At 45.8% G+C, this 23,823-nt stretch overlaps 1 protein-coding gene across 3 annotated transcripts in view; it reads left to right on the plus strand.

The window, feature by feature from the left end:
• Positions 1-7,797: 7,797 nt before the first annotated feature.
• Positions 7,798-23,823, plus strand: part of NFATC2 (nuclear factor of activated T cells 2) — a gene marked incomplete at its 3' end in the record, with an annotated part of 138,836 nt that continues 122,810 nt past the window's right edge. The window contains exon 1 of one of the 3 annotated variants that reach the window (XM_081916741.1): positions 7,798-8,096. In XM_081916741.1, coding sequence (XP_081772867.1) covers positions 8,033-8,096 — 64 coding nt within the window. In that variant the 5' untranslated portion in view covers positions 7,798-8,032. The remainder of the gene's footprint in view (positions 8,097-23,823) is intronic. The other 2 variants (XM_081916740.1, XM_081916743.1) reach the window with 2 other exon arrangements.

The raw sequence follows: 23,823 nt of genomic DNA on the forward strand, positions 1-23,823 counted from the left end.
GACTTCCAAATGGACATATAATATGCAGTAAAACAGATACACATGTTGCTTTTCACATGGTAGCATGTACTGGTTTGTATGTCTTTTCTACATCCATGTAAATAGAATATCGTGTGTACCACATCGCATTGAAATCAATGATGCCTATTTAAATGTGGGTGTCCTATTCCTTTCCATGAGATTTAAGCTCCCCTGCCTTCATCTTATTACACCCCCTCCCTGCCGCCCCACCTCGAGCCTTGCTGCTCATGGTAAAGTCCTCCTTTCTTAAAAACAATTGTCTTTAATAGGGATGGAGGAATGCTGACTAGAATTCTGGAATCTTCAGGGGTCACTGTGGCATTTGTATGCAGAAGAAGAAGAGGAGTCTGGATTTGATATCCCGCCTTTCACTACCTTTTAAGGAGTCTCAAAGCGGCTAACATTCTCCTTTCCCTTCCTCCCCCACAACAAACACTCTGTGAGGTGAGTGGGGCTGAGAGACTTCAGAGAAGTGTGACTGGCCCAAGGTCACCCAGCAGCTGCAGGTGGAGGAGTGGAGACGCGAACCCGGTTCCCCAGATTACGAGACTACCGCTCTTAACCACTACACCACACTGGCTCTGCATGCAGCCCCCAGTCGTCTCATGGACTATTGACCCATACACCACTAATCCGCTGCCACCAACCAGGTTCTCCCCTTAGTCTCTGTCCCCTTAGTCTCAGTCTATTGGTCTACCTATTAACTCCTTCTCTCCCCCTGTACAGACATTTCCAAAGCAACAGGCAAATGCCACAGTCACCAACATGGCGCCCAGAGAGCACATGCACCTACAGAGGCCTTCCCTGATGCTGAGTTCCTGCTGCTGGCACAAGTCTTGACAGAAGCATTCCATTGTAGCCAATAGAATAGCCTCTGGTGTATGCTTGGCTGCTGTTTGTGTTTGTTGTACCCATGATAGTTTTTGCAGTTTGTAAATAGTCCCTGCCTTATAGAAATACCCTTGTAAAGAGAGGTTTCCAAAGTGCTCTTTCTAATGTAAATTTTATCTGGTTTTTTTTTTAAATATATATTTTATTTCTTTGCTTTTCTGATAACATTCCACATCAACAAAGCAGAAACAAAAATGATGCAACAAAGAAAAATCTTCCCTTTCAAAGATTTTGAACAATAGACAAAAGATCAGAAAACATTCACTGACTTCCTATTCCTCCCTTTCCATGGTTCCTTTTAACCCCTTTTCCTTGTGTTTTCTTAGTTCACTCTGTCTATCACAGACACTTTTATATACTTTATTTCTTACTCTGCTGAAAATTTTACCATCCTGCTAGGTAAATTGTTGGCTTATAATACTTTTACATATTTCCTGCAAATAGTATCCAGTCCTCTTTATATCTTTCATCATTTTGGTTTCTTATTCTAGTGGTCACCCCTGCTAACTCCGCATATTCTAACAGTTTAATATGCCAATCTTATTTTGTTGGCACTTTATCTGTTTTCCATTTTTGTGCTAATAATACGTGGGTGGCCATTGTAGCATATAGAAACAAATGTCTCTCTTTATTGGAAACTTCTGTTGTTATTAACCCCAGCAGTAGTGCTTCTGAGTTTTTAACAAGAGATTTTTTAAACATTTTTTAGAAGTTCAGTATAGATCATTTCCCAATAATTTTTAATTATGCTACACAACCACCACATGTGGTAGAAGGTTCCTTCTGTTGTTTTACACTTCAAACACTTACCTTTTATTGATTTTGACATTTTTGCTAATCTGTTGGCTGTCAGATACCACCTATGCTGCATCTTCACAAAGTTTTCTCTTAATGTATAGCATGCCGTAAATCTTTTATTTAATTTCCACTGTTGTTCCCATAGTATAAAATCAATATTGTGTCCAACGTCGCTAGCCCAACTTATCATTGTCGGTTTTACTGTTTCCTCCATTGTCTCCCCTCAAGTAATAAATTTATCTGGTGTTTTCAAATGCTTTGCTATTTTGAAAAATGCATTGGGTGCGAGTAATGGCAGGCAAGTGGTGTAAGGGAGTCTCATTGATTTCAACTGCAGAGAGTTAAGCTTGTGTTTGAAATCACAGAAGTGCTCATGTTTTGGCTGGTTTGCACCCATTGTTTTTGGAGTCACCTGCTGACTGATTTATTTGTGCATAGCTTTATTCAAAACAATGGTGTTTTCAGTTGCGACTTTTAAATAGGTGTGTGTGTGTGCTTCAGTAAGTCTCGAATGTAAAACCTACATTAGCTAGAACATACAGTCAATTACTCCTCTGCTTCCACATAAACAGCATTCACAACCGGTGCAACACAATGCAAATGAAATTCAGATTTAGGTCATTGTGCTTGAATTAAGAGCACTGGGCTAACTGCCTTTCAGAGCTGAATTGTTTTCTCCTTCCAGGACTGGGGAAAGGGATACAAAACCTCCTTAAGAAATAGACTCTTCCTCGCTGGACTCTTCCCCAGTGGTTTCCAGGCCGAATTCCAAGTGCAGGCTTTGACCTATAAGGCCTTAAAAGGCACAGGATCGCAGTACCTCAAGGGACATCTCTCCCCATATGGACCAACCCAGTCCCTCCAATCATCAGCTGAGGCCCTTCTTTGTGTGCCTCCTCCACGAGAGGTTCAAAGAGTGGCAACGTAAGAACAGGCCTTTTCTGCAGTGGCTCCCTGTTTGTGGAATGCTCTCCCCAGGGAAGCTCAGTGGGCACCTTCATTCCATATTGGTAGTGGCACCCACCCTGTGGAACACCCTCCCATCAGATGTTAAGGAAATAAACAACTACAGTGGTACCTCGGGTTAAGAACTTTATCTAATGGGGCCTCCTGCCGCCGCCATGCCGCCGGAGCACGATTTCTGTTCTCATCCTGAAGCAAAGTTCTTAACCCGAGGTACTATTTCTGGGTTAGCAGAGGCTGTAACCTGAAGCGACTGTAACCCGAGGTACCACTGTATCTGACTTTTAGAAGACATCTGAAGGCAGTCCTGTTTAGAGAAGTTTTTAATGGTTGATGTTTTATCGTGTTTTTAATATTGGGAGCCGCCCAGAGTGGCTGCGGAAACCCAGTCAGATGGGTAGGGTATAAATAAAGAAATTATTATTATTATTATTATTATTATTATTATTATTATTATTATTATTATTAATTTGTATCTTTAAGCAGCAGGCAAAAACATTTCTCTTCTTCCAAGCCTTTGGCTAATTTAAAAGGGCTTTTAAACCATAAGAGGATGGTATCAAAATTGTCTGTTACTATGTTATGTAATTTTGTGCTTTTATATTGTATAGTGAGTGCCATGCGATCCTTGAATGAAGGGCAGTATAGAAATTTAAAAATTAGGTTGGAGTTTTATTCATGGGGGGAAAATAAGAAATTTAATAACTAATGATATGCAACAATAATTACTGCATGTAAAGATATAACCCACAACGTGCCTTCTTTAGGGATTAACTATAAGAATCATTAAAATGGGACAGATTTAAACCGCCCCCCCTTTCAGTTTTGAGAACCTTCGCTTCCTCTCCTTCTTACACATCCATTACATTCCAGGTCTCCCCCCTTCCTCCTCAGCTGAGCTTATGCAGGCTGCCTTGTGCAGCTTTTTTAGAGTTCAGCAGAGGTTGTGTTACATAACTCAGCCCCCCTGGGCACCGGAGCATTTCCACCTTAGTGCTTCCAAAAGTGACACAGCAGAGGAGGGGGCGCCACGTTCCCCCTCACCTCCGATCCAGTTGCTACTACACAAACCCCACCACAACAAAACCAGCAGCAGAAACTCCACAGAATGCATTTTGGGCACCAAGGAGAGGAAGGATGGAAAAAGGTCTCATCTGGTGCCAGCCAGCAGCCCACAGTTTGTGCAGCTGGAATCCAAGTTCATTGGCAGGTTTGTCCCTCTCCTGAGTTCTATAAGGGCCTAAGGAAGAGGAAACTGACAGGCAAGTGGAGGCTGGCTGGGAGCAGGCAGAGATTGGTGCGGCAGTGCCCCACTTGCTCACATGCACTGGGTGCCACTGGTTCAATTTCTGGCACCATAAGGGATCTGGTAGCAAGTAAAGGGAGAATCATTAATCAATAGTAATGGACATGAACCAGGTTAGTAGATGGGCAGATGGTCTCACCTTGTACAGTGGTACCTCGGGTTACAAACACTTCAGGTTACAGACGTTTCAGGTTACAGACTCCGCTAACCCAGAAATAGTACCTTGGATTAAGAACTTTGCTTCAGGGTGAAAATAGAAATCGTGCAGCGGCGGCACAGCGGCAGCAGCAGGAGGCCCCATTAGCTAAAGTGGTGCTTCAGGTTAAGAACAGTTTCAGGTTAAGAATGGACCTCCGAAATGAATTAAGTTCTTAACCCGAGGTAAAGGTAAAGGGACCCCTGACCGTTAGGTCCAGTCGTGGCCGACTCTGGGGTTGTGGCGCTCATCTCGCTTTATTGGCCGAGGGAGCCAGCTTACAGCTTCCAGGTCATGTGGCCAGCATGACTAAGCTGCTTCTGGTGAACCAGAGCAGCACACGGAAATGCCGTTTACCTTCCCGCCAGAGTGGTACCTATTTATCTACTTGCATTTTGACGTGCTTTCGAACTGCTAGGTGGGCAGGAGCAGGGACCGAGCAACGGGAGCTCACCCAAGGTACCACTGTATAAAGTGGCTTCCATTGTTCAGTCCTTCAGTGCTCGCTTAAGATTGAATGGGGATTCTTGTGAGCCGCAGGCATTGGAAGCACAGAACAAGAGGTTGATGTGTCTCCTAGGATTTAAATAGTTCAAGTGTTTGGCCATGCATTCATAACATTTAAAGAATGGTATAGAAACCCGAGAAAGAGAATATGGATTTCTGCCTGCTTTCGAAGGATTTGCTTATGGGCTCTATTGATTACTTATTGAAGGATTAATTTAAAACATTTCTGTACTGCCCTTCATTGAATCAGATTCCAGGGCAGCATGCAACAATATACTGTAGATTTTTTTTTTTTTTTAAAAAACACCCTAATGCAGTATTTATGGGAATGGGAGATTGTGACCATTGCAAAGTAATAAATCCAGAATAAGATGATGTGTGTTACAACAAATGAACTGACATGCAAAAGCTCTCTTCTGCAGTACTGTAATGTAAACATTCTGCAAATATATATATATATATATATATATATATATATATATATATATATATGAATAGTCTGAATATAACAGAATCTATAATACATACTAGTGTGGTATAATAGCTAAGAGTGTTGGGTTAGGTCTGGGGAGGTTTGGGTTCAGAAGTCCCTGCTCTGTCAAGAAGGTCCTTGAGTGTCCACAATCTCTTCACCTAGCCTTCCTCACTGGGTTGTTGTGAGGGCAAAAGTAGAAGAGGAAGACTCATAGACACCCCCCTCAGTTTCTCACAGAAAGTGTAGGATAAAAATGCAGTATCAGTGGAATAAAAAACCAAGCTTGGGACTATGAAATTACTTCTTTACAGGTACACAGTTAAACTATGGAACTTGCTTCTTCCACAGGGTGGCTGCCAACTTGGATGGCTTTAAGAGGATTAGACAACTTCATGGAGGGTAAGGCTCTCAGTGGCTACTAGCCACAATGTCTGCTCTGCTTCCATGGTTGGAGACAGCAGTACTTCAGAATACCAGTTGCTGGTCAGGTTAGATGACCCATTGGTCTGATCCAGCAGGTGCTGCTTCTGTTCAGTGGCCAGATTTCTAATTAGGCATACAAGCAGAACAAAATGGAAACAGCCTCTGCTATTTGTCCCCAGCTTTGGTCCTTGGATAAACTGCTTCAGAATATGAAGCTTGGTCATTAGTGGAGCTCACTTAGTGAAAACTGTTGGACATTCTGCAATAAGAGGTGCCATCTTCTCAAGATGATTGAGGGGGCTCGATGCTATGCCCTGACATCACACATGTGAAATTGTGGGTCATCCTGACATCATGCACGCAATGTCACAAGGAGTCAGGGAAGGGGGCTGAATGCCCTCTGAAGACTGGGGGGCCTGGCCTCCTCAAAAACAAAACACTGGGGGGTGAAAGTGCCTCAGCCTCTAGGAGCTGGTGTTTATGCTCTCTAGATATATTTGGTGAAAATAGGTTGATGTTCAGAGTTGGGCAGATCTTTCAAAACTTAAAAAAGATTCCAAATACCAATAGATTCTCACCTATCTCACTCTTCATTTAAGTTTTCCCCAGTAAATATCTGCCATCCTGTCACTAGAAATATGGAAGGAATGGTGTTTCGTTTTAGAAAATTGCTAGACTGGAACAGAGAAGAAGTAGCAGCTGATTGATTTACAGCTGGGTCAGAATCCAGTCCAACTGAAGCGTCTCATTTCATCAACAATAGAGATTTAAGCATCTGGTTCACTGGCACTTATGACTGGAATCCTACCAGTGTGTAGGTTTCTGGAAGTCCAGTTGAACTCAATGGGTCCTCCAAAGGCCAGACTGTGTGTCCCATAGCTTTCCAAGAGGCCTCAAATTTAATGGTGAGCCCTGTGGTGCAATGGTTGGAGAGGCCAAGGTTGAAATCCGCACACATTAGGTGACTTTAAGAACATCAGAATAGCCCATCTAGTCCAACATCCTGTTCTCACCTTGGCCAACCAGATGCCACGGCCAACTTGCCAGCAGGCACTGAGTGAAGCAGCAACTCTCCTCACTTGTGATTCTCAGCAACTAGGATTCAGAGGCATAGTAAAAAGGTAAAGGTAAATACCCTCTGTATGGTTAAGTCCAGTCAAAGGTGACTATGGGGTTGCAGTGCTCAATCTTGCTTTCAAGGGAGCCGGCTTTTGTCCACAGACAGTTCTGGGTCATGTGGCCAGCATGACTAAACCGCTTCTGGCACACGGAACACCATGATGGAAGCCAGAGTGCACAGAAACGCCAACTACCTTCCCCTCGCAGCGGTTCCTATTTATCTACTTGCACTGGTGTGCTTTCAAACTGCTAGGTTGGCAGGAGCTGGGACAGAGCAACGGGAACTCACCCCATCGCCGGGATTCGAACCACCGACCTTCTGATCAGAAAGCCCAAGAGGCTCAGTGGTTTAGACCTCAGCGCCACCCGCTCCCTGCTTAGCCTTATCTTCCATTAATTTGCCTCTTTCCCCTTTAAAACCATCTCTGCTCCTCCCTTTCAGCCTCCCTCTCAGGGTTGTTGTAAGGGGGGGAAATGGGGCAGCGGAAGGACCCTGTAGGCAGCCTTGAACTTTTTCAAGGTGTTAAAATGTGGGGGTATGAACAGAATGCAGTAAATGTAGTGGTGACAATTGTCTTTAGATGAATGCTCAGCTTCGGCAGGATCAGATCCCCCTGGAATTTTATTGGTGTTTATGAAAAATAAGCTGACAAGTTGAAAGGTTTTCCTGCAGTGGTTATTATTATTATTATTATTATTATTATTATTATTATTATTAGAGACTGGGGGTTAAAGGTGCTGAGAGAGCAAGAAAACTCCTCGATCATCTTCTCTCTCTCCCTTCGTGCGCCCTCTTTCCCCCCTCTTCTTTCCCCCCTCTTCTCTCCGCTCAACAATCGGGCGCTTGTGCAGAGACAGAGAGAGAGAGAGAGAGCGAGAGAGAGGAAAGCCACAGGGCCGCCTTTTGGCTCCGGCACAGGGAGACGTCATGGATTCCTGAGTGTGGAAGTTTGCAGGAAAGCCCTCCGTTTAGGAGATGGAGCCGATCCAAGGGTTTCCATGGCGCTGGGCATAAACAGGAGGAAACAGTGAGGGAATCCCGTTATTTTACAGCATTCAACGACTATAAACACTCGGCGCAGGGAAGGAAGTGGCCTTTCCCTCTCGACTTACCCTCCTCTCGGGGCACGCAGAAGAAGCGCCCTCCGCGCGCTCCCAGGACCCACGCGCGGACCCTCCACGCGAAAGCGGCCGGCCAGCTTGCAGCAGCAGGGCTGCCCGCTGCGCGCCTATGGTCTAGAGAAGAGCACCTACATCCATAAATATAAATATATATATATATATCTTTGCTTCTTTCTCTCTCTCTGCATAGAATAGCTTTACAACCATCCAAATGCAGAGAGAAACGGCGTGCCGGCTGGTGCACTACCATCAGATCATGAGGTCTGTGGATCAAGGTAGAGTCCTTGCATTTTTTATTTTTATTTTTAAATGTGGTGTTTGAAACTCTCTTCTTTCTCTTTCCTCCGCTTCTCTATCCCTGGCCTCGGTTGTGCCGCTCGCGGCTGAGGAATCTCTCGCGCAAGCTTCGCTGCGACAGAGCGCGGCCAGCTGCTCGCTCGCTCCTGCTGCCGCTTCCCTGCTTGTTCTCCGGGCTGCCTTCCTTTGGGCGCAGCGCTTCCCGAGGGAGCGAAGTCCCCTTGCAACCGGCGGAACTGAATTCCGCCGGGACAGGGGCTGTCCAAAAGCGCCATTGGTTTCCACGGGACATCCCAACAGGACCCGCTTCCTAACTTCTGGAGGTGGTGATGTCCGAGGGAGAAAATAGGAAACAGGGCATTCCCGGGGTTTGGGGAAGTCGGGGTGAACCGCCACCTCACATCTGACATGCCCCTTTTTGTGACTGGGAATGGTGACTCTAGTAAACGGATGATTAATGGCGGGGGCTGTGCGAGAGCCAGCAGCGATATTCCTGCCCCCCGCTTCACATTTCTCCTTGGAAGAAATTCGCTCTCTCCAATCTACGCTGAAAGCCTTTCAACTCCATCCAGCCTCTTACAAACCCATCATCGTAGTCGGAGAAATTCGGGTTTGTAAACAGCCGGTCCGGTTTAACTCTTGATTCACCGTATTTAGAGGGTCAGGGGCCTTATCTATACATAATCTGAAACTGTCCACAATTTCAGGGTTGGGGTGGGGGAGCTATCGTTTTAAATCAACAGCTCCCAGTCCCAGCAGAAAGTACAGTATATGGTGTGTATGTATGTATATGTATAGGTATATGTATATGTATAGATGGATAGTTAATATAGCTATACATCTACTTACATAATATACGCGTGCTTTTATTAAATTTAGATATTGCGCATCGCTTTGATATTTTTGATTATATAGCAGTACATTTTTTAAAAAATATAAATTAGTGATATGTGTATGTCGACAGGGGATGTTTTAAGATTAGCCAGAGGGCTCCTGTAAACCAGGCAATGCCAGATGATCCTGGCCGCGTTTACTCAGAATAAAGCCCCCGCGCGTTCATTGGTGTTGCTTTCACGTAAGTGCACCTTTGCATTTTTACGCGGAAGTAAATTCCAGTCATTCCAGCGGCGTTTCCTCCCAAGTAAGCATGCTTCGGCTCGCAGTCCTCCGACTCCTTGCCCTCAGTGCCCCTTGCTTGCCTTAGAGGGCACCTACCGGTACCTACCGGGTGCACAAACGCACCTTTATTCTTCCTGTTCCAGTTTTGCTCGTCCCTCACCCCGCCAGGCTAGGCGGAGAAGCGGGCAGACGAAACATCCTGGCCTTCGACCGCGAAGGCTTCCCTTGGCCTTCATATTACCCTCCCCGTTTTATAGGAGAAGAGGGCATCCCACCAACCCTCTCCCCTGTTTCCTGCCCCTGCGCTGCGCAGTCAGCCGGGGAAAGAGTTGGTGTCCAGACGGTGTCCAGTCCCGCGCGGCTTCTCCGGGGCGTCTGGGTCTCCGGGGCGCATGACGCACGAGAGAGGCAGCCATTGGGCGCAGTGGAACCGGCCGCGGCGGGAGGAGATCCCCTGCAGGCTGTCTGGGAGTTTGTGCCGGGAGTGCGGAGCCTATGCTCGCGCTAGCTCACATTGCCTCCTCCACGTAGCGAGAGTTCAGGGGTTCGTAAGGGCAGCGGAGGTTCGACAGGCAGGCTGGATGTAGGCTTGGTCGTGCTCCGCGTGAACTGCAACCGTGGCCAGAAAGAACTACTGTAAATTAAATTAGGTCTGCAATCAGAGCTAACCCCCTGCTGGAGCGCGGTGGGTTTTAGGACGGCGCTGGAAACATTTGTTTATTGCATGTGCAATATAGCCCACCTTTTCTTTGAAGGTGGCGTACATGGTTCTTTCCCCTTGCAGCTTCATTTAATCTGCACAACAACCTTGTGAGGTAGGTTGGGCTGGGAGACGGTGGCTGGCCCAAGGGTCACCCAGCGAGGTCCATGGTCGGATAGGGGATTTGAGCCCTGGTCTTTCCCAGGTCCTAGTCCAACACTCTAAATACTAGACCAGGCATAGGCAAACTCGGCCCTCCAGATGTTTTGGGACTACAACTCCCATCATCCCTGACCACTGGTCCTGTTAGCTAAGGATGATGGCAGTTGTAGTCCTAAAACATCTGGAAGGCTGAGTTTGCCTATGCCTGCACTAGACCATACTGTTAGGCAATTCAAGGGGAAAAAGGTCTTTATAAAGTGCCTGATCCAAACTTTGTAAACTTATCCCGAAATCCAAGTATCATTTGAGCTGTCCAGGCAATGAGGAATCCTTGGCTCCTGCAGGTGGTTGGGAAGCAGCAAACTCTGAACATTCTGGTTGCCACCCAGGATGACTATTCCTTTGCGTGCTTCCCTGTGTGCCAGGCACTGCCCAGTGGGTCTCTCAGATACTTAGAATAGGAGTGGGCAAACTGGCCCTGCAGATGTTGTTGGACTCAACCTGCCTCCAACCAGCATGGCCAGTGGTCAGGAATGGTGGCATCTGGAAGGCCACTTGGGAGTAAAGGCAGAGATCAGGAATGAAGGAGTGATGGGTTTAAGGGAAGTCCGCTGCAGGAGTGTGATTTGTGGGAGCTCCTCTACAGCTCCTGTTCAAATGCATCAGCTGCAGTTTCCCCCCAGCATGGAGTCGCAAGGTGGCATGAAAAGCTGGTGGAGGTACTGCCAGCAGCATCTCGAGGGAGTGATTGATGCGAAAGGGGTTTTCATTCTCTCTTCCCAATGCCTGTGCATATGTTTCTCCCCCTGTCCACAGAGGCCCATCCCTAGACAGCAGGCTCACAGTTGGGTAAGAAGAGTTGGTGTGGGGAAAAGGTTGGAAGAAAAGCAAATGGAGAGTTGTGAATTTGTGGGGAAGGTCTATACTTACTTAGCTTAGTCCCTGGTTCAATGTCCAGCATCTTGAGGTAGGACTGAGAGAGAACACTGCCTGAAACCCTGGAAAGAGCTGCTGGCAGTCACTGTGGGCAATAGACCAAGGGTCTGGCTCACTTTAAGGCAGCTTGCCATGTCCTATGTTCTCCTATGACAGGCAGGCAAGGTCTCCCTTGTATGCACAAACAACCTGTCCCCTAAGCAGCACAGCAGTTCCTCTCCCACATTAAGCAATGCAGAATAACTGCTCCCTATTAGGCAAAATTGATCTGGACCTACTTTCCCAGTTATCACAAAGCTGATCAGAATATTCACTTTTTCCCAGTTTTTAAAGGGTGGGGAAATGTTCTTCTCTTACACTTTTCAACCACTCTGCTTTTGAGCATGAAAGGTGTGACTAATTAATCAAAAATACTTAGCCTTTATTAACGACAACAGTCACATTTATATAGTTGCTGTTTTCCCACCCTAGTAAGCTATTTATTTAGTTTCAATGTACTGTCAGTTTATACATTAAAAATCAAAAACACAATGTACAAGAAACACAGCTTAAATATAAAATCTAAAACAAGGAGAGGGGGCGGGGGACAGAGAATAGCATCAGTGCAACAGATCTAAAAAGTACTAAAATATTTAAGATAGAATTGCCTGGGGAAATAAAAAGGTCTTAGGTTGGCACAGAAAAATAATAATAATGTAGGCACTAAACAGGCATCTGTGAAGAGGATGTTCCACAATTAGGCTACCCAAAATTCAAAAGGTCTGCCTTCTAAGTAGCCATTTCGTTTGGCAGGGATACTTGGAAGATGATCTGAGTCCAGTATACATGGGAAGAGATAATCCTACAGGTAACCTGCCCCAAGCTGTCTTGAGCTTTGAAGCAAGGATGGCGAACCTATGGCCCTCCAGATGTTGTGGCAGTCTCAGCAAGCATGGCCAGGGATGGTGGAAGCTGCAATCCACCAACATCTGGAGGACCATATGTTCTCGATCCCTGCTTTAAAAGTTGATGCCAGGGCTGGAGCTTTCAAAAAGGGTTGGACAAATTCACAGAGGACAAGAATTCTAGCCATGATGGCTATGCTCCACCATGCTGTCAGACACCATGCCTTTGAATACCAGCTGCTGGGAACTGCAGGGGGGGACAGAGTGCTGCTGCAACCATGTCCTGCTTGCAGTCTTCCTACAGGCATCTGGTCTGACTATATCAGCAATCTTGCAGTCCTAGTCTGACCACCTGAAGTGTGTGGGTAGTTTTCAACAGCAGCTCTATGATATAATGCATCACAGTCATCAGATGCGAGGTTATCATTCATAATTGGGTGTGTTAGCCTAAGCGGATAAAAGGCATTCATGCACACACTGCACAACGGCAATTCACTAGTCATCATTGTTATTCCTGGGTCTGTATTGCAGGTGACAAATAGGGGATGAGAGAAATATGCCTTGCCTGTTGGTTATGGCTGTGGTGAAACCTGAACCAAGGTCTTCCTGGCTTGTAGCTCATACTCAGCTCCCACTCTTCCCTGGCAATCCAGAAGTGTTGAAGCAGTTAAAAGACTGGCCTTCCAGATGTTGGACTCCAACTCCCATCAGCCTCAACCAACATGATCAATGGGCAAAGATGAGGGGAGTTGTAGTTCATCAACAAATGGAGGGTCAAATGTTCCCCATCAGCATATTAAGTGGTATTATCTAGTTCAGGTTATGTTAAGTACTCTGTGTTAAGTACCCTAACTCCACCTTCCCCATCCTGGTGCCTCCAGATGTTTGAACTACATCTGCCCATTGGCCACAGCAGCTGGGTCTGATGCGGGTTGGAGACACCAGCTCAGGCCAGGGAAGGCTGCTCTATCTACTCAGAAGGAAGTTCCACTGAGCTTACTTCCAATGACATTTTGCAAAGAATTCTGAGAGCTGCAGTTTGTTGTGGCTACTGCAAATTGTAGCTCTGTTAAGGGAAAACGACAGTTCCCAGGATTCCTTGGGGGGAAGCCATGTGCTTTAAACATGCGTTGGGTGTGCTATAAATGCTTGGTGTGGATCTGGTTAGAAGGTCATTATGTGCTCTGTGAAGTGAGGATTAGAATCTGCTTTGGTGATTTTGAATTAAAAAATGATAATCAATCTGGAACATGCAGTATACGTATATGATAATATCTGTGTGACCTTAAAAACCTTTGCATTTGGGCGAATCCCATGGAAATCCTTCAAATCAGGGGTGCCAACTTGAATAAAATATGGGGGGGCAGGTAAGCCTTGCCCTGCATAATGCGCACTCTTTGAATGGCAATGCCTATTAACTTTGGGATGGGACAGACAGACCCCTCAAATATTTTATTGGAGGGCCGGAGGGACCTCAGCCCCATGGAGTAGGCTCCTATGCCTTACATATACCCAGTGCTTTTTTTCTGGGTGTATGTATGGGTACGCACACCCCTAAACATTTTGTGACTCTAAGTTTGGCCTCAGCGAGGGGCAGTATTTCAATATAAGTAGGAAAAAGAGTACCCCTAAACATTATTTTTATAGAAAAAAAGCACTGCACCTATGCACGCACGCAGTCCTTTAATATGGAGCCTAGAATATTGTGCTTATGAGAAGTCATATTGAGATGGGAAAGGATAAAAGATCCCTGAGTACTGTACTAATATTTCCTTCGCAGCGCGCGGTTTACGCATCGCTGCAGTAACGCTGCTCTGCTCTGCGAGAACCCGGCGCGCAGAGAGGCGTGTGGCTTGTTTCGTCAGATGAAATAAGCTAGCGAGAGAGGCTTTCTGCAGCAGGCAGAAAAAAAGACAGTACCTCAGCCCCACCCTGGCTGCTAAAAATAACTGCTTCATTCTCTTCTACTTTCACCTCCTTGGATAAACGTCCCGGCCCTCGGCGGCCGAAACTAGCTCCGCAGTTCAGATTATTAAACTTGCACCCAAATGTTGTTGCCCAATCGTAAAACGCGGCCGCCTGAGGACAAGTCGGGATCCCTTACTGTCAGAAGGGGGGAGAGGTCTGGATTCACCGCGGCAGACGGGAAAGCAGCCAAAGAAAAATCCCCTCCGCCCTCTCAACTATTGGTATAACCCTTTCAGGCACGCGGGACAGGTAAAAGTGAATGAAGCATCTCTCCCTCCCCTCTCCCCCCCCCCGACGCCCCGGCGCGCCTGGTTCATTCACAATGAATTGGGCGAGCGAATCCCCTCGGTTCTGTTCAGTAAGCAGATTTCAAACCCATCCAGTGCTTTTTGGCGAAATTCCACCTCTCCGCTGGTCGTCTCCACCCCTGCACGGAGAGCGGCCAACGGCTGGCAGAGGGAAGTTTGTGGCGTGACTCGAAGGGGCGGGATCCCTCCGGAGCATCTGCGGGAGAAACTCTGGAAGTCCGCCGAGCTTTCCCGGAGTAGACTTTTTAAAGTTCCCTTAGCAGCAAGGAAGGATTAGCAGGGGCGCTAAAGAAGGCAGCTTAGGGCAGTGTTGGGCTTCTTCCTGCATCTGTGGGCCACAGAAGCTTTTACGTATTTATTACTTACTAGTTCGGGCTCCCTTTAACAAAAACATGCAGCCTACTGCACAGAAAATAAATAGGTTAAATTAAAAAAAGTAAAAAATTGAAATAAATTTAAAAAATAAAATAAAATAAAAAAGCAATCAATACAGTGGAGAATAAGAAGTGGGCTAAAACAGATTTAATTCCGTGAAACAAATTTAAAGGCCTGGGAAAAGATAAAAGGGGTTTGGCTGACACTAATAACAAATCAGTGACATACTTTAGAGTGTAATTCTGAGACACAGCTGAATTAGACTCTGTGAAATTGGATAATGGTTGAATGCTGGGTTTTATTAATTAGTTATTACATGAATACCCCACATTTCCTTCAAGCAGCTCACAGCAGTGTGTGTGGTTCTTCTCCTTCCAATTTGATCCTCACAACAACCCTGTGAGCTTGCAGATAGTAACTGGCCCAAAGGCACCCAGTACTCTCTTGCACCAGACTGGGAGAAGAAGTGATAAATCCACATTTGTCACCTGCATTTTTACAATTTAACGAATTGATTTGTGAATTCTGTTTAAGTCGTATGAGTTGTGCCAATGTGAGTGTGTCTGTGGCTGATTCATGCATTCCTTGCGCCGTGCAATTTTATGCATGTTTGCTCAGAAGTAAATGCCACAGGTTTTTAGTAGACTTCCAGAGCAACCTAACCCACTTGGCCCTTAGGCCAGTCTGTGGGGGGGGGGTGAGGTGGGGTTTGGATTGATCTGAGGTGTCTCATCTTATTGGCTCTGATGGCAGAACTGGCCTCCCAGGTCACTCCATGGGTGTGGAGCCTCTGCCTTCCCACACCAAGCATGCAGGCAAGCAGAAGACCCACTGGCAATATTCCCACCAGTGGAAAGCCCCAAAACAGAGTTCCAAGGGCAAGGAGAGGGCCTGTCGAGGCTTGATCATTGCACCAGCCTGGAGCTGGTGCAGGGATTAGGTCCAATCATCCTGCCTGCACTTCTGCTGCTGTTGCTGCTGCCATGAGAAACCAGGAGATGGAGTGGATTTAGGAGTACTGCCTAACTCCCAAATAAGTGTGCATAGGATTGCAGCCCAGCTTCCCCAAGAGTAATTTGTAATTTCCCCCTCGCTAGAGATGAACAGCTGAGTTGGTCAAACTCAAATGGTGACTGGGAAAATATGAGGATGTTTTTATACATATAGTTTTTTTTAAAATCCGAAAGGGATATCCTTGTTAGTTCATCACAGCAGAAATAACAAAGAAAGCATCTGAGAAAGTGGGCTCTGGGACACAGACGCTTATGCCACTACCGATGCCAGGCCACTCTAAGGGTATTTTGTGCCCTGGGTGAACTCTTGAGTGACCATCTCCCTCTTCAGTCTGGAACAATTGTTATGTTCATTCCAGAACAATTGGGCTGGGCCTCATTAGCTGCCTTGCCCACAACCCCTTGAACATGGGAATGGAGTAAAGTGAGAAGGGGAGGACACACACACACACACACGCACACACACACACACGGTCTGCCACTTCAGACTTTGTCCTGTTTCTCTTTCCCACAGAAGTAAAAAAAGGTAAAGGTAAAGGACCCCTGGACAGTTAAGTCCAGTCAAAGGGGACTATGGGGTTGCAGCCCTCAGCTCACTTTACAGGCCGAGGGAGCCAGTGTTTATCCACAGACAGCTTTCTGGGTCATGTGGCCAGCAGGACTAAACTGCTACTGGTGCAGCAGAGCACCGCGACGGAAACCAGAACGCACAGAAATGCCATTTACCTTCCCGCCGCAGCGGTACCTATTTATCTACTTGCACTGGCATGCTTTCAAACTGCTAGGTTGGCAGAAGCTGAGACAGAGCAACGGGAGCTCACCCCGTCATGGTGATTCAAACCACTGACCCTCTGATTGGGAAGCCCTAGAGGCTCAGTGGTTTAGACCACAGCGCCAACGAGTATTTGGGGTGGAATCAGTGCAAGGTCTGGTACTTGGTCCTGTGTGACTGCATTGGGTACTGGGTTTGTACTGTTGGTTGTCAATGAAAGGCTGGTTATCCACATGCAGGGGGCACTGAGAGACAGGTGCTGAGTCTGTCCCTAGTGGCAGACCTTGGTGTCTCAGTTTTCAGTGCCTCCCTGTGCGATGCCAAAGTCCGGTGCTGCCCTGCCTCTCACCTTCCATTGGAGTAATAGTGGCAGAACCTGCTCCAGTGCCCCATAACCTCCATGCCTGGTGTGACCCTCCCTTAGAGCCACCTCTGCTGCCTGCCCCCCCGAAAAAAACTAAAGTGGATGCAGACTGGCAACCGCTCAGGGTGCAGTGCATACAACTCTCCCATCACAATGAAGTGAAGTGAAAAGAGGAGCTGGAGATGGTCCTGGTTCAGGCAAGCCAGCATGAGGGATGGTCTCCCTCCCTATGGGGTGGCTCACAACCCCCCCAAAAAAGAAACTGCTGGGCTGGCCAAGCTGAGACCATCAGCTGAGGTCACCTAAGCAGACAAAAGCAAGTCTCGCTGAGTTCCAGAGGCTTCACAGTGCAATCACTCTAGTGAGGTGTCCCTGTTTCACATCAACGGTAAAAAGGCAGGATTTGTCCCCTCCACTTAGCCCTCTGGGAGGCTATAGCCCTAAGTATCCTTTATCTGGAAAGCACCATTGCCATGAGAATAATGGAGTTATTTCTGAATAGAGAAGCGCAAGTGTGTCATGTGTCTCTCATAAGAGTCAATGGTGCCAGACTTTCTCCACTGAAGGGAAAGCAAAGAAAGGGGTGCAAGATTTATTAGGAAATCTGCTTCCCACCCATCACAATTCTGAGCCTTGACAACGGGAGGTCTGTTGCTGTTAGCAGAGAAGTTTCTCAAGTTCTCCAAGTGGCTTGCCCTCAAGAGATTTCGGACCACAACTATCAGCCCTAGGGATCCCCACCCATTGCCTCTGCTCTTTGGGGCTGATGGAAGCTGTAGCCCCACAGTATTTTGGGATGGCGCCATCTTGGGGAACACTGAACACCTCCTCAGCACCAGCCTCTTTGGCACTGACAAGATCTCTGAAGCTGGAGCTGCTATTCTTCCTGCCTTTCAAATTTTGCCACCCAATTATTATTTTTTGCCACCCAAGGTAACCACCTAGTTCACCTAGTGGTTGAACTGGCTCTGTTGTTGTTGTTTAGTTGTGTCTGACACTTCGTGACCCCATGGGCCAGAGCACACCAGGCATTCCTGTCTTCCACTGCCTCCCGCAGTTTGGTCAAACTCATGCTGGTAGCTTCGAGAACACTGTCCAACCATCTCGTCCTCTGTCATCCCCTTCTCCTTGTGCCCTCCATCTTTCCCAACATCAGGGTCTTTTCCAGGGAGTCTTCTCTTCTCATGAGGTGGCCAAAGTATTGGAGCCTCAGCTTCAGGATCTGTCCTTCCAGTGAGCACTCAGGGCTGATTTCCTTCAGAATGGAGAGGTTTGATCTTCTTGCAGTCCATGGGACTCTCAAGAGTCTCCTCCAGCACCATAATTCAAAAGCATCAATTCTTCGGCGATCAGCCTTCTTGATGGTCCAGCTCTCACTTCCATACATCACTACTGGAAAAACCATAACTTTAACTATACAGACCTTTGTTGGCAAGGTGAACTGGCTCTAGTCACCATAAATAGATAAGGGAGAAATCTAACCCCCAGGCCAGCACCAAGGAGATTTGCATTGCTCAGCTAGTCTTTAATGTGTCACAACACTGCCTTTTTTCTTTCTTTCAAAGATATCCAAAGGAGGCCTACACTTAAAGAGAATGATAAATAAATGCACATCAATAAAGCATTACAGTTCATGTCAGTGGGGCTTACATCCAAGAGGGTGAATTGTTGTCCTAAAAATGCCTAATGTTGGATATCTCAAGCTGCAATTCGTTGGCAAAGTCTTAGCAAAAAAATCACATTCGAGAGACAAACTGAGTTGAGCAAACTTTCTTGCTCAACTAAAATAATTTCGTCACTCGCCTCTTTGGAGAACTGGCTTGGGATAATAATATCTTCGGAAGTCTTTCCCACTATTTGGCTTAATATATACTTTTTATTATGATATGTACATTCCATTGGTTTTCAAGGCTGCCTTCAGCATTTTTAATGGGAACATGGAGATCATGAGTAATTTTTCCATTGGCTTTTCTTACTCAAACCACACTGTGCCTTAGATTGGGAGAAATATCTGTGACTCAGACCGACCCCCTAATTGATTTTTTTTTAAAAAAAGATGGATTTGAAATAAGATGCTTTTGCTATATGTCTATGTTCCTTCAATGTGTGTGTTTTGCTTTCACCAGTATATAATTATAATGGGCTTCCCTCTTGGCTGGAAACCGTGATGTGCCATTAACTGATTGTACGCATATTCTCTCCAAACTCTTAGTTATGCCAGGGTTCTGTATCAGCGGAAACTCTCTGCATTATAGGAGCCAACAATAAAATAGGTGAGGGGCCTGCCCCCCCCCAGTTAATGGGCATTATCATTCAAATGATGTTCGTGCACCGTGTTATGTGATTGATTTTTCAGGGTGGAGCTTACCTGCCTCTCCCCGCTCAATATTTTATTCAAGTTGGCACCCCTGCTCTGCAAGGTATATTCTTCCAAATCCAAGACCATCCGAGGCCTCATTCAGGGCCAGGTATCCTTTGGCCCTCTGTCCCTGGCTATTGACCATGCTGGCTGGGTTGAGTCCAACATCATCTCAAGGGCTGTAGTCCCTGGCATAATTCATACAGGACAAGAGTAGCACGGTTGCAGCCTGAAAATGGTGCCACAGTGATGCCTCATGGGAAGTTGTCGTCTGGTTGTTTGGCCATCTCCGTCAGGCCAGTGTTATCTTACCTGCTTTCCATTTTCAGACACTCTGGTGGATGTTGCAACCTATAAAGAAAGGTAATATCAGAGGTTGGCATTATCAGGCCCCTGCCAAGGCTCACCCAAGCCACAATAAGGTAAAGGGACCCTGACCATTAGGTCCAGTTGTGGCCGACTCTGGGGTTGCGGCACTCATCTCGCTTTATTGGCCGAGGGAGCCGGCGTACAGCTTCTGAGTCATGTGGCCAGCATGACTAAGCCACTTCTGGCGAACCAGAGCAGCACACGGAAACGCCGTTTACCTTCCTGCTGGAGCGGTACCTATTTATCTACTTGCACTTTGACGTGCTTCCAAACTGCTAGGTTGGCAGGAGCAGGGACCGAGCAACGGGAGCTCACCCCGTCACGGGGATTCGAACCGCCGATCTTCTGATTGGCAAGTCCTAGGCTCTGTGGTTTAACCCACAGCACCACCTGCGTCCCCACAATAGGCTTGCTGCTAATCTCTGGAGCCAACCTTTGCGGTTTCTCCTCTTCCTTGTTGCTGCAGGTTCACCTGCCCTCTCTAAGTGGCCAAGCAGTGAGGAGAGCAACAGATGGCTCAGGAAGCTTTGCATGCCTGGTCTACTCCCTCTGGAAAATGGTGGATGTCGCCCACTCAGGGAGGGGGGGCACTCAGCACCACTTGTCCAATGGCCCTTAAAACCTGGAACTGGCACTGAAAAACCAGCTCCTAAAATCTGATTAATGAGAACTGTGCGGTTGGATGGGGTCAGAGGGCCATTAAGTTCAACCCGCACTGCTCCAGGGTACTATTTTCCACACAGCATGCCTCATATAAAGTTAACCCAGACCACCATGCAGAGAGCAGGTAATTCTGAGTGACTCAAGCAAGTGAGCCAAACCACAAAGGAAGTGTCACGGAGTCACTAGCCAATAGGCGTCAACTTAATTGTAATCCTTCGTATGGCAGTCAGCCTCAGTTAATGGATTGCATTTTAGTATGATAAAATCAACTCAGCCATTTTGTGCATTGAGTATTTAGTTTGTTTCTCTTGTGTTATGGGAGGTGGTAATAATAATAATAATAATAATAATAATAATAATAATAATAATAATAATATTTGCCAGACTTGATAAAAAACTAAAACTCACCACTAGAGGGCACATTCAAACAAAATATTCAAAATTATTGTATCACATGATTATCAGTTCAAAATGTGATAATTAGATATATGATTATGAGTGTGCAAACATAATTTTTATTTACCTCCTAAGGAGCTATTATTGGGGTGTAACTATTCAGTGAATAGAAACTGGAGTCTTTTTCTTCATTGGTGATGGAAATATTGATGGAGCGCTAAGTATTATATTGAAAATAAGTATTCTGAACATAAACAATTATTTATTATTATTTCTTTGTTATATCACAGCCTTCTTTGAAGGAATCCATATCAGTTTATATAACTCTCACCCACCTTGTGAGACACGTTAGGCTGAGTGATGGACGCTGGTTCAAGGTCACTCACATCTTCATGACTGGGTGGTGATTTGAATCAGCATCTTCCCATTCCTGGGCTGTGTAGACACTATGCCTTTAAAGCACATTCAGAGCACAATCTTTCTCTCAAAGAACTCTGGGCAAGGTAGTTCTCCTCTCACAATGTTAAGCAGCATTGCTTAACAAACTACAGTGCCCAGAATTCTTTGAAGGAAAGAAGGTGCTTTGAATGAGCTTCAACGGTTTAGTGTGTGAACAGTCATGCTCTGACACTGACCTCTTCACCATGCTGGGTCTCAAGCAAATGTTTACATGCTTCATAACCAATCCTCTATCCTTAGTGTGTAATAGTGGAAGAAAACCAGCACTAATTTTGACCCACTGGCTTTGCAAACATCAAAAAGGGTCTTGATGAACATGAAAGACAATTATTGCTTAGTAATCAAAATGTTATCCTTGTACTTCAGTATTGTCTCATCTAAGGGATTATTTTGATACTCATGCATGACGTAGTGCTAAAAATAGCATTGTGGGTGTTTAAAGTTGTGTGCATGGTTAATTCTGCATGAAATGAAGGAACTGCCTTTTAAAATATTTGAATATTTAACCTGATCATATCAGCGGGCCTATCTTTCTCCATCATAAAGGTATACCTATATTACCTATCTTCAATTATCATTTCTGTAGGGAATCTTAGCACCTGAGATCATATTCTAGCTTGGGGCTACATCCTAGGAAGTGTTGGGTGTGGTTTTGCTAAGTAGACAAGCACATTAAAAAAAAATTATATGCATGAAAATCAGTATGATTCATCATTATAAAGATACGGGAATGTTTACGAGCTAGTTTAAGTGCCTCTTGTGAAAAAGCCAGCAAACATGACTTAAGTCTAGTCTGTTTGCTGTCAGCATCTTCTTCCTCAATTCACATTACCCTTTACAGAGCAAAAATAAGGACAGGCCCTTGAACCCAAAGACCTTGCAATCTGAATATTGGCAGTGGGTCAGAGGGCACCAATAGAGAGCAGTAACAAACAGGAGGAAAAGGAACAAGGGCTGGCTGAGGATTATAGTGTTTTGCTGCTGTGGTACATGCTTGGCTCTAAGACATCTAGGGTTCCTCCATGCACTTGTCTTGGTGGAACCATAGACATGCATCTAACCATCCATGCATGCATACGTTTTAAGACTGCTGTGAAAATGAATGTGTCTTTTTAAAAAAAAACCCACAAGTAAGCTCAGAAGTCCTACCGCTAAAGTTTTATAGCTGCAGTCAAAACATGATTGTGTATGGAAGTACAGTAAGTGTGAAAGCACCATAAACGTTGGCTCGTTCTGTTGCTGTACTTTGTTCCATTTCATTTTTACGATGCTGATTATGGGAGGCCATCCACAAATGTCATACAAATTATAGAGGGCTAGATTATTGCTGACTGAAAGCCCTGGGATTTAAAAACACTTAAAACACTTAAAGATACTTAAGTGTGTGAATTGTCACTGTAAGATGGGCAGCCTTGTCATATTGTCCTTCAAGAGAGCTGATGCTGTAGCAAATTGTGGCCTAAGCTGGTTCCTGCCCCCCCCCCCGTCCTTCGTTTTCTGTTTCAGTGTTTGATGCGATAGTCAAATTAAATTCTGGAAGGAACCATTTCCTTCGAATCAATTCAAATAGTTTGGAGTAAAGCTTTTAAGAGGGACACCGGTAGCCCTGTGGGTTAAAACACAGAGCCTAGGACTTGCCGATCAGAAGGTCAGGGGTCCGAATCCCCACGACGGGGTGAGCTCCCGTTGCTCGGTCCCTGCTCCTTCCAACCTAGCAGTTCAAAAGCATGTCAAAGTGCAAGTAGATAAGTAGGTAGCGCTCTGGCGGGAAGGTAAACGGTGTTTCCGTGCGCTGCTCTGGTTCGCCAGAAGCGGCTTAGTCATGCTGGCCACATGACCCGGAAGCTGTACGCCAGCTCCCTTGGCCAATAAAGCGAGATGAGCACCGCAACCCCAGAGTCGGTCATGACTGGACCTAGTGGTCAGGGGCCCTAAGGCTTTTAAGAAAATGTAGCAGCTTTCTCCAGTCTCTTTTATACCAATATCAAGTCCTCTCTTGGTTCTCTGGTGCCCTCTGGTCATTTTCTCTCCTCTGGTCAACTGGACTGTACAAGCCACTCTAGGATTTGGTGACAGTACACGTGAAACAACTGAAATGGCATGCCATTTGTCTACGATCATAGAATTGTAGAATTGGAAGGGACTCTGAGGAATTCTTTCCTGAGGATAATTTTATTATTGTTGTTGTTATTGTTATTAGTCCCCTTTTTCCCAGGAAAAAGAACTCAAAGTGACATAGAAAAAAAAGTTATAAACAAGTGTAAAATCAGGGAGGAAACCAACCCAAACCACACCAGTTTTTGCTGTTAAAACCTAAGGTATTTGAGGTATTGGGGTCCTCAGCTGCCCCAGTCTTTACAGGTCAAAACCAGCACTTTGAATTGGGCCCAGATGCTAAGCCTTAGATCACGCACAGCAGCTCACCATGTCTTCCCAGCATCCTTTGTAATGTTGCAAGGGATTCTGGGAGCACATCTGGAATCACTCATTCTGCCTTTCTAGTACTTCTGTACCTAATTTCACATAGAGATAGGCATGTGTAAGCCACACTGAGCCTGATTCACTCATAAAGGCAGCTTATAAAGAGTTTAAATAAATAAACGCATGAATATGCATGCTCTCATCTCCCATGTTTGTGTAAAGACATGGGGTGGAGTTTGAAGGCTGTTCCATAATGGTTGATATTTGATTTTTTGACAATTTGAGGTTATGATTTGTTTGTGTTGACACAACACACTGTCACACTAAGGCCAACTTTCCCATGTTTACCAGTTGTCCCCACTACCAGCACATACAAAGAGGTTAAGGAAAAAATACAGCCACATGCTAAACATGGCTCTTGTGCCATTTAGCAGTTG

The sequence above is a fragment of the Podarcis melisellensis genome (assembly GCF_964234715.1).
Source record: "Podarcis melisellensis genome assembly, chromosome: 6".
Taxonomy (NCBI): Eukaryota; Metazoa; Chordata; class Lepidosauria; order Squamata; family Lacertidae; genus Podarcis; species Podarcis melisellensis.